General features: G+C 36.0%; 1 protein-coding gene across 3 annotated transcripts in view; it reads right to left on the bottom strand.

Annotated features, from left to right (window-relative positions):
• Positions 1–754: 754 nt before the first annotated feature.
• Positions 755–10,470, bottom strand: part of DYNC2LI1 (dynein cytoplasmic 2 light intermediate chain 1) — a 20,632-nt gene continuing 10,916 nt past the window's right edge. For 2 of the 3 annotated variants that reach the window (XM_017744789.1, XM_017744790.1), the window contains exons 10-14: positions 10,422–10,470; positions 10,002–10,072; positions 9,492–9,589; positions 8,204–8,332; positions 755–1,353 (exon numbers count right to left, since the gene is read on the bottom strand). In XM_017744789.1, coding sequence (XP_017600278.1) covers positions 1,285–1,353; positions 8,204–8,332; positions 9,492–9,589; positions 10,002–10,072; positions 10,422–10,470 — 416 coding nt within the window. In that variant the 3' untranslated portion in view covers positions 755–1,284. The remainder of the gene's footprint in view (positions 1,354–8,203; positions 8,333–9,491; positions 9,590–10,001; positions 10,073–10,421) is intronic. The other variant, XM_008641707.2, reaches the window with a different exon arrangement.

The raw sequence follows: 10,470 nt of genomic DNA, 5'->3' as shown, positions 1-10,470 counted from the left end.
GGACATAGAACTCCTGAATATTGTATCTTATTTTCATGTTCAGTGAAGAAATTAGTTTTTGCAGAGAGATAGATTTCTCCAAGGAGGTAAGTATATTTGTATCTTAAAATTCTGTAATTATATAACTAGTTTTATATGATAGTTTTGGGATGAGGCACTTCATAACAAAGAACTTTACATCCAATCCTCAAGGTAATACAGTATTTCCACTTAAGTGTGAGGCCAAGAATTTTTCTAATATCTTTATGTAAAATACTCTGAGATACAAATATTGTATTGGAAAAACACCTGGTGAATAAATACATTAAAAATAACAAATACATTTAAATAGCTGGGAAGATACCACATTAGTTTGTGTCTCCCATTTTTATGTGCATGTAGGGTTGATTGGTTTGCCAAGTGACTGTTCAGACATTCACTCTCTGACAAGTCTGAGCTCTCAGGAGACACCTCTGGCTTTAATCTAGATTGCCTGGTGTGTTCTCAGAACACTCAGTGCATGTCACACTACTGAGGTGTGAAAGGACAAAAACCCATACCTAGCTGAGGCTAGGATTTCACAAGCTTAGGCGGAATGAATCAGTAATACTTGCAGCACTAACCAAGTATCTGTCAAATTAATTAGACTGACTTCCTAGCATTTGAATATATGACAGAAACATCCATCTTCCAAACTCTATGTGACACTATACATGGCAAGAAATAACTCCTTTATTAAACTGTATGATTCTGAGACAGAAAGCACACTTCTGAATTCAGGTCAAAGATGGTTTTAACCCCACTTTATTTTGCCAGTTTTATTTATTTATTCAAATATATCAAGCAATTATGCAAGTATTTCTTAAGCTTTGGTTTTGAACTACAAAAAGATGCCTAGCACACTACATAGTTTTATATTCTGGGTGTAAAAAAACTTTTTTATATTTAAATACATGCTTAGGGTTAGAAGTATTCAAACATAAACCCAATAATGTGTTATAAAATAGGTAGGACTGACTAATGCCAGTCTTCATATACAAACTCATCTGAGAGCAATGTAGAATTCCTTTCTCCTCACTTTTTAAAACTCTTTGCCAGTGCCAAGATATTGCCAGTGCAAGTGCAAATTTGGACTGAGTGAATAAACAGTTCCTTTTATGAAAATTAACAACAGGGATGCCGAATAAATATTAACTTTGTAGTTTGATACTATATATTTTCAACTGCATGAGATGAGATTGCTAACGTAATGTAAAAATGATAAAAACAATTTAGTCAATTGTGTTAAACTGAAGACAGAGCAGTTCATGAATCGGAATCAAAATCCATTTCTTTCCAGGATTTAGAGGCATTTCTTTTGTATTGTTCAAGTTCCTAAAAAAGAAACATAAATACATATTAAGCTAATCTTCTCATTACTAAAAGTTACAAGAAACTTCAGATATTTATTTGGTGAATGTATGTATGTACCAACACTTTTCACTACAGAAAAAATATATTTTTATATTTAACAAACTTGTCCTAAAAGTGCTATGAATTTTGCCACTTTGCTCTCACATAGGGAGCTACATTTTGCTGTACTTCAGATCAGCAGAGTGCTAGCAAGGTAGACAAATGAGCTCATCTCAGTTAAATGTGCTACTAGGAACACTGAAGCCTACAATAGAAGGTTCTAGCACCATTACAAACAACAGTTTGCTCTGCTGAATTTCATGTAGTGGTGTGTACTGTCAGGAGTGATTTCTGAAGATTTTTTTCAGGAAAAAATATTAATTTAAGAAGCATTACAATTGCTTTATTTCAGAGTAAAGCTTCCAGCAAATTTACAGGAAGACGATGCTCTAATGAGGTACTGTTAGACCAACCATGTACTGCTTGCAAGACAGAAAAAACCTCACCATGTCTTAGATCAGGAAAGAGGTGGACATAAACCAGTGCTTAGTATAAATGTAGCAAAGACTTCAAAAGTGGACAGATATTTTACAACTGTTATTTTGATTTTAATAGAGTGGCCTTCAGAGAGTAAGGAAGGTTTTGCTGTAGGCATGCAAGTACCAGAACTGACAAAAATAACAAAATTCACACCTGGTGAATTTAACATAAGTATTAACTATCAGTCCAGAGCACAGAGGGGAGAAGAAGAAAATAAAGGGTAAAACAACCAAGCAATCATTATTTTAAGACTGTTTGGAAATAATAAATGGAATTTTCTCTCGGGAAGTAACTTCAGCAGCTTTGTCAGAGGTGCAGAGTTTTCAGTAAGCACCCGAGCTGTATGAGCAGTGAGAAGGTTTTTAGTTAGTGCACATTCTTCCTGATGCTTGTAGGAGTCTACTGTTAAGTAACTCCATAGGTGACTGACACACAACCTACTGTGTCTAGGCTAAATCCAGGAAGTTGCATTATTAGCTACAACTCCAGTACTGCTGAACTGTTCTATCTCTAAGTTGGTCTTTAGTCAGTATTTTCACTCCCTCATTATTAATATAAAGTAATTATGATCTTGGAACATACTGAACTGTTGGAAACTTGCCAACAGTTAGGAAGAGAAAGAATACTGTGGTATTTTAAGGAGCACATGTAACCTGCTTTATGCAAAGTAATTTCTTACATAGCCAGGTTTTACATGTAATGACAATACTGTCTGGGGGTCATGTCTACAGGTGTTGGCTAAATAATCAGCCTTGCAGATTTATCATCTGACTAAACTCTTTCAAGAAAGAGGCAGATAATTTAGCAGAATTAATTTTGCTCTAAGTTTAGCTACCCTAGGAGGCAACTCAGTGTAAAGGCAATTCAAAACAATACAAGAATGCAAACTGTCAAACCACAGCATATATGAAAGCTGTATAGCTACTCCACTACATACAGAAGTACAGAACAAAATTATAAGTATTTATTTTGGAGGTGTATCTAGGTAAGGCTAACATTTAAACAATGAGAAATCAAAGAAAAAGAAAATTTGATTAAATGGGAGGATATTTGGGAAAAAATAATAGTTTAACAAATCTCAGTGATTCAGGAAGAAGAATGCTGTCAGGAAGTACACTTACCTAGTTTATATGCAAAATAGAAAGTAAAATACATCCCTGTAAGTCAAAAATGCAATGCAAAATTCTTTCAAACACTACTTAAAGATCACTCCAGAGACCCTCTTGAAAAAGAGCCCCTTCCTGCTCATTAAGTTCTATACTGCAAACATGAGCAGAATTCTAGAATAGACTAATGATACAGTCAGCTAACAGATCATCTCTCCAAAGTGAAAGAACATAGTTCAAAAGAATATATCTTGAAGTACACCAAAATCTTCATGCTAGCATTATGCTACACTTGTTTTGTGGGTGCACGTGTAGGGGGAAAAGATCAGATATACAAAGAAAAAATAATTGCAGTTTAAATGTGCTTTCCATGTGTTCTGAGTGCTTTAAATGTAATTAGTGCTAGCAACTTATCACAGATGTCTCAACACTGGCATAAAGTGGGTTTAAATTTTTTTTTAAACCTTAATGCTTCTGTACTTCTGTGTTTCTGTAAATTCTTCATCTGTCAAATGGGGAAGATCACACCTAATCTCATAAAGGGATTGGGAAGAAAGGCTTAACTAATGTTTGTGAGGCACTCAGATAAGATAACATTACCACGCACTCTCTGAGAAAAAAAAAATTAATACTTTTGTGTTCATTGAAGTGTCTGAATGGCAGGTTGAAAAATAAGGTACATAAAGAATAAGGATGATGAAAAGAAATACTGAACAATTGAATTGAGACATTGGCAAAATAGTATATGATCATGTAATTAAAGACAATACTATAATGTCTACAAACAAGAAGGAAAAATTAAGATTGTAGGAAAAGCCTTAATTGTTGCATTTTCTCTGTTCTGAGTGACTGATAGGACTTCAGCTTTCCTTTTCATGCAGTTTCTTACTGGAAGTGCCCTCAATCTGGAACATGGTGAGAGCAACCAAGTACTGAAACACTAATTAAAAATCTCAAGCACACAAACTTTAGTAGAAAATGTAGTAACAGTGCTCTTATAATGCTCTTTAATTTGGTTTAAAAATGAAATTTTTTTTGCCCATTTGGACATGCTTTCATGTGAAAACAAGAAAGCTTAGTCTTGGCAGCTGAGTAAATATCCTCAGTAACTTTTTCTCCACATTATGAAGACCAGCACATCTCCTTCTCTGGAGAAAATGAAAGGTGGTAGTGCTCTGTTCCCAGGTTAAGGTAGGTGCCTACTATACTTCTCTGCCCAGTAACACTGGTGTGACCAAGGGGCTTCATGGCACACTATGAAATCTTCTGTTTTGTGAAATGAGACTGGAATGGTCTCCCAAGTTCAGCAATATGTTCATGTCAGCAAAGTATGCTGAAAAAATATGGCTGTCATTCTGTTGGCAAACACAGTCCCCATGTCAGCTGATACCTGACATGGAGGTGACATTTGATGGTGGGTGACATGGTTGATCAGGTCACTGCAATTTTAGGGTGTCCTGGTTTGAGACAAATTCGGAGGAACGTCTGAAATGAACATCCTCTGATAAAAGGAAGGTTACAGCCACCCCCCCCCCAGGTTCAGAAAGCATTTTCCTCGGAGGAAAGCGAGGAAAGAAAAGTTATTTATTTAATAAGTAAATTGCACACAGGCACAGAAAAAAGAATAATGCTAAATAATAAAACCTCTTGGTGTGGAGAGAACCTGGGTAGATTTCAGAGTCCTTTGTGGGAGGGGCTCTCTCCTCTCCAGAGCTGGGGTTTGGCATGGGCCCCTCCGGGCCATGGTGTAGGGCCGCCCAGTGATGTTCTGGTGTTGCTGAAGAGTCCAGAAGAGAAGAAGAGGATGCCAAAGTCCCAGGGCTCCGTACTTTAGCTAGTGAACAAGAAACCAGCTAAAAAGCAAAAGGAACGTAACTCTCTTCCCTGCTACAGAAGTGGAGCAACTGGGCAGAAGAAGCCAGTGAGCTCATCTGTGTTTTGAACACAGTGCCAAAAGAATTCCACTGGCTCTCCCTCCTCTCCCTTAGCTAGCTTTAAAGGCACAGAACTCATGTCTGGCATAGGGCAGATGATAGGGAATACAGTTATACAGTCACCCCAAGACATAGGGGAAATGCAACTATTCTTCCCTGTGAGATGTAGAATCTTCTTGTGTTTCTGACTTCTTAAAGTCTTAACAGCTACATCCCTGTCCGTTAAGATCTGCTTCCATGACTTCTTGTTAGCTGACACCAAATGGCACCAGGCATCTACTTTTTTAACTTTACTTCATGGCATGAGGCTTCAGCTAAAACTGGCACCAATCCCTGAAGTAATAGCTCTGTGTAACTAGGATCACTCAGTGTGAACTTTGGCACTGTGTGACTTCTGAAGTACCTGAGTAGGAGGCTCTCCAGGTCTTTGAGCTCAAGGTTAACTTTATCTGTTGCATCAATAAATGAAGCTGCACTCAAATGTCCAGATCAAAAAGTCCAAGCACATATTTTGAGTATTAGCAGTGAAGGCATAAGAGAAGACAAAGGAAAACCCTCAAAAAGACACCTCAGAGTACTTACACTTGTGGCAGAGAGCATTTCTAAAGGAAAGAGAACAGACATTCCCATGTGCCAGGCCACAAACAGTTAGAAGGAACTAAGGAAGAAGACTTTCATGCTCCCCATAGGTGCTCACAGATGCTGGTGGTATATGTGTAGCTCTAATCAGCAATATTATTCTAAAAGATCTTACTCTTATTCAAGTTATGTGTGTACCAAAAACCAAATTAAGGTGACCTGAAAGCATAAAAAGCCAAAAAACTAACAGGGAATGGACAGAGGATGACAACTTTGCCATGTGGTTTATATATGAATAATCAACCAAAACCTAGACTTTAAGGCCTAATAAGTATGCAAAATGAGTATTTTTTTTAATCTTGAAAGCCCTGCAAAACCCACAAAATTCCAGTAATTCCTGGAGAAAATCTGCTAGTTAAGAATTACATTAGAAATGTAAATTTCAGTAGGGTCCCTGGTGCTGTATTCTCCACTACAGAGAATGAAAAAACAGTAAACAATTCCAACAGCACCATTTGAGATAAACCTGTACCATGTATGTCTGTGGGACAAGAACTAGGAAAATATTTCTGGAAAGACATAGTTGAGAAAGATGTGATCCATTTTGGAGAAAGGCACAGTGAGGAAAAGACAGCCTCTGAGAGCTTTCCAGAGCAAAAACATTTAGAAAGAGAGTGGTACATCTCATAGTTAACTCTGAAAATATGAAGGAGGCAAAATAATCTGGCTCAAAAGAAAACAGTTATGGCAGAATGCTGATGACCTGGACTCTAAAGTTCTACAGCCAAGAAGCATCTCAGATAAATGCTGGCTGACAGTACCCAAGAGTCAGCCAGGGACTTTCTTGAGTTTTATTTTTTTTTAATGTTTTCTTATTTTATACTCAATAATTCAATCTTTTGCTCTGCTAAAATGCAGGCAAATCCTTCAACCAAAACTACAAAGTTGGAAATGATTTACTTAAACTTTGTATTGCCACAGTTACATATATAAATCTATCACAGCATTATCAAGCAGTCCTGACCAAGACTGAGTCAGTCAGGTATTGCTGGTTCTTCTGTCAGATGCAGTGACAGGGGCTGTGTTTTGCTTCCCTTGCTTGTTTTGTGCTTATTTTTCTTTTAAAGCTTATCTTTCAGATAAACAAGCGAACAGGCCATCACCTGGAGTCCAAAGTAACATTAATTAACCGAAAGTAACCGAGAAAAATGATAACATGAAAACATTCACTGTCATCATGTGAAACTTTGAATTTTGCATTACGTCCCATGATTTCATTAGCAACATGTTGCATATTGACCATCTTAATATACTGGTCCTCCTACACAAGAGATACCACGAGACTCTGTAAAGAATGTCAGACTTATTTAAAGTGTTGCTTTAAAAATAAGATTTTTGTGCCAGTTTCCATTAAACTGGAAAACAGAAAGACACTTCAAGAAACACTGCAACGAGAGAGTTCTTTTCTTTTAGATGTATATTTCTGTCTTGGTGCTTTAGGAAATAACTGCAGATAACAAAAGTAATTTTCTCTTTAATGCTGAAATTACTTATAGTAGTCCAACAAAAAGAAGCTGTGCTGGTTTGCAATGCCCTTGAACAGATAAGATTCTAAAAGCCTTTCTCTTTTGTATAAAAACAGATAATGAATAATTTCCTGTATGATTTCATCAATGCATACCAGTATCTTCTTTTGCAACACATTACCATCTAAAAATAACAAACCTAGTACACTATATAGTTATTTTGAGATATGTAGCTATACCAAGTATGTTTGTTTTATAAATTCCAAAAGCAGCATGATTTATAAATTTTAATGATTTCTAAGACTGTTCTTGATGTGACAGAAATTCAGAACTGATATCTACATAAATAGGTTATTACAGGTAATGTGCAAGTTCAAAGGCTGCAGGGGATTTTTGAAATTGCTTTATTCTTTGGATAAATCTTAGATTGAATGTAACAGACCCATACACGTATGATACTGATGAAGAGTGTTACATACTGATAGCTGTAAGGCAATGTTTTAACCTTCATCTAATTTGGCACAGAATTTTTCTATAAAATTAATTCCCCACTAATCCAGAGAAAGGCAGAAACACTTCAAAATTAATAAGAAAAAATAAAAGATCCTTTCCCCACTAAAGATCTTTCCTGGAATTCAGGGGTAAAGCCACATATCACTGTGTGTAACAATTCCATGCATTCTGTTTAAGAGAAAATGTACATAGCCTGCAAATTCAGGTTAGAAATGTTATCATCTCAGTATCTTTCTAGTTAAATAAGTTTTGAAGGAGAAAGACAGAAGTAAACAGTCCCCACCCCAGACCTTCATATTGCTTCCAACACTTTCTGTTAAGTCAACACTCAAATGAATTTGAGTACACAGTGAAGAAATGAGGAAATTACTGTCAAGAAAGCTTCAAAGTTTTGCTTCAAGATTATTTTAGTGAGGTAATTCTAGAAAACAGAGGGAAAATTTGAATTATTAATTTCTAAAGAGACTCAGAGCCTAAACTTTGAGATCCAACAATGGTCTACTGGCTTAGTATCTAACGATGGAAAAAAACCTCAGCTACTAAACTGAAATCTAAAGCTGAAGTTATTTAAGGGCAAAAAGAGGAGGTACGAGTATATGCTATTAGTTCAGAAGTGTTGGTGGTTCTGGAATACCTGACTGTGAACAGCAGTTGGAGAATTACCACACACCTGGTTTTTCTGAGCTCTCATGACATCAACTTCATACTCGGTGTATTGAATATCCTGTGCAGGGTCCTTGGTATCTTGTAAATCACAGAAACTCTAAAAGGAAAAAAGACAAAACCCCAAAAGATAGAATTTATCTTCTTTTAATAAGAAAAGGCCACACTAGAGAAGTGGAAGTATTTGCTTTTAATACAAATATATTAAAAGCTTTTATTTATGGAACAACTTTGTGCTACAGGACACAGATTAGCTGTTCTATCAGTAAAATGAAGATAAAGTAATAGTGCAGCTAGATTCAAGAGGGCAGAAAATATTCATATTTGGTAGTTGGTTATTATTCTTGAGCCTCAAAATGAAAATAGCCTTTCTGGTCCATGACATTTGGGCACAGTTGAGGTTGCCCTTGCAATACTCGTGACTAGAACTCAGTTCTGGTTATCAGAAGCATTATTTCAACAGCTGAGAAATTGATTACTATCTTTGCCAAATACCTGATTTTTCATTTCTTAACCTCGAGCGAACTATAACTTGAATTCCAAAGAAGCAAATACACTAATAGTAAGAAAAACTATCAAATAAGGAGGGCTTCTAAAAACATTGTCCTGCACATTTGTCCTTATTCACATCAAATGGAAAGTAGCAAGAAGGCAATAATACCAGTGATGGAATAAAATAAAACAGAATTCTGCTTCCTAGATGAGGCAACAGAGAAAGAAATTTACAATGCATAAAAATGGCTTCAAAGTTTAAAGCCTTTTTTGGAACCAAACCAGAAGACTGTGAATCTATGTGGGAAATGTTCAAATCTTTAATTAGACTGATACACTGATGAACAGCGATGGAGCTTGAAAGGTGATGTGTAATTCATTTCTCCAGCTGTTTCAGGGGGAGTTCAGGAATTACTTGGAGGGGTGGGTGCAGGAGGCAATATTTGTTTATTGTGTTTTTAAACGCTATGAGGTAAACTAACATGAAAAATAACACTTCTGTATAGTTTCTGAGAAGTTTAGTCTTTATCATGTTGGGGCATATTATACTGAGAACAGCACCTTTCATAATTTCTAAATGTAGGAAGGTGACTGAAGATGTAGAAGCACCACTACATAAAAATCTGTATCTTTTAAAAATGTATTAAAGAGAACTGCTAAGTGAGACTGAAATTCCAGTCAGTAGACTTGAAAGACAAAAAATGAGTAGGGATATTGCTGCTATCCTGTGAGAAAAGCAGCTGTGTGCATGGCAGGTACATCCCTACCTTGGGAGGAAATGTTTTCTCAAATACTTTTTTCCATAGTTCCAAAGGCGTGGTGGCATGCATCTTTCCAAGATCACTGTCAGAGGCAGGTGGTGGTCCTGAGGATCACAGCACACATAAGATAAGTGTGTTGTCATAACAACATAAATCACAGAATAATTTTGCATAATGATCCATCTAATTTAGTATTTTACCTTCTACACTGAAAAGCTGCAACAAGTTTGAAAAACACATTGCTATCCTACCATGAAATGGGCTCCGAGCTTTTGTATATTTTATTTTCTTTCAGATTTAAGCTTATTGGTACTTTACTATTTTACATAGTCCAGAGACTTCACTGAACTACCTAACAAATCACAATAAATACTGAGTCATGATTTTGAAATCTATAAGCCATTTCCTTCAATGATCTGTTAAAACTGATACTGATGTGCTGTAATTCATTTATTTGCTTAAAGTGTTTCTCGAAACAATTAAGCAACAAACACAATGAACAGGAAATGTTCTAACCTATTTGGCTCATGGAATCCAGGCCTGCTGGAATAAAGAGAGGTTTGCTGGGATCCACTGATACAGACTTGCTAAGTAGAAAAAAAGAAAATATATCAAGTGAGCATTTAGCAATCAACAAAAAATGACATTATTCTAGCCAAGACTAGAGTCTTACTGGGGTTTGCATATAAAGATATGTAAATAAAAAAGTACTCCATTCCAGTGGTAACCATATTTTAATTCATCAGTTTGAAGATCAAAACCAAGGAGTTACCACTGTCCTTAGAAGAGATAGGCAGCTGAGTCACAGGAGTCCAAATCCATGAACAAAAATCTTTCAGAGATCATATTTAAGAAAAGTTTTTATTATTAAAATACTTTTTATTAAGTAATTTTAGGCTCTGGGCAAGACATTTAATAGTTGAACAATAACGTTACCTTTTATCATAGCCGAATGCCAAGTGATTAATAAGAGCACGGGCTTTCA

Source organism: Corvus brachyrhynchos, unplaced genomic scaffold (assembly GCF_000691975.1).
Source record: "Corvus brachyrhynchos isolate BGI_N302 unplaced genomic scaffold, ASM69197v1 scaffold258, whole genome shotgun sequence".
In the NCBI taxonomy this organism is placed as follows: domain Eukaryota; kingdom Metazoa; phylum Chordata; class Aves; order Passeriformes; family Corvidae; genus Corvus; species Corvus brachyrhynchos.
The sequence above is the reverse complement of the archived record's forward strand: the minus strand, read 5'-3'. Positions and strand labels throughout refer to the sequence as shown.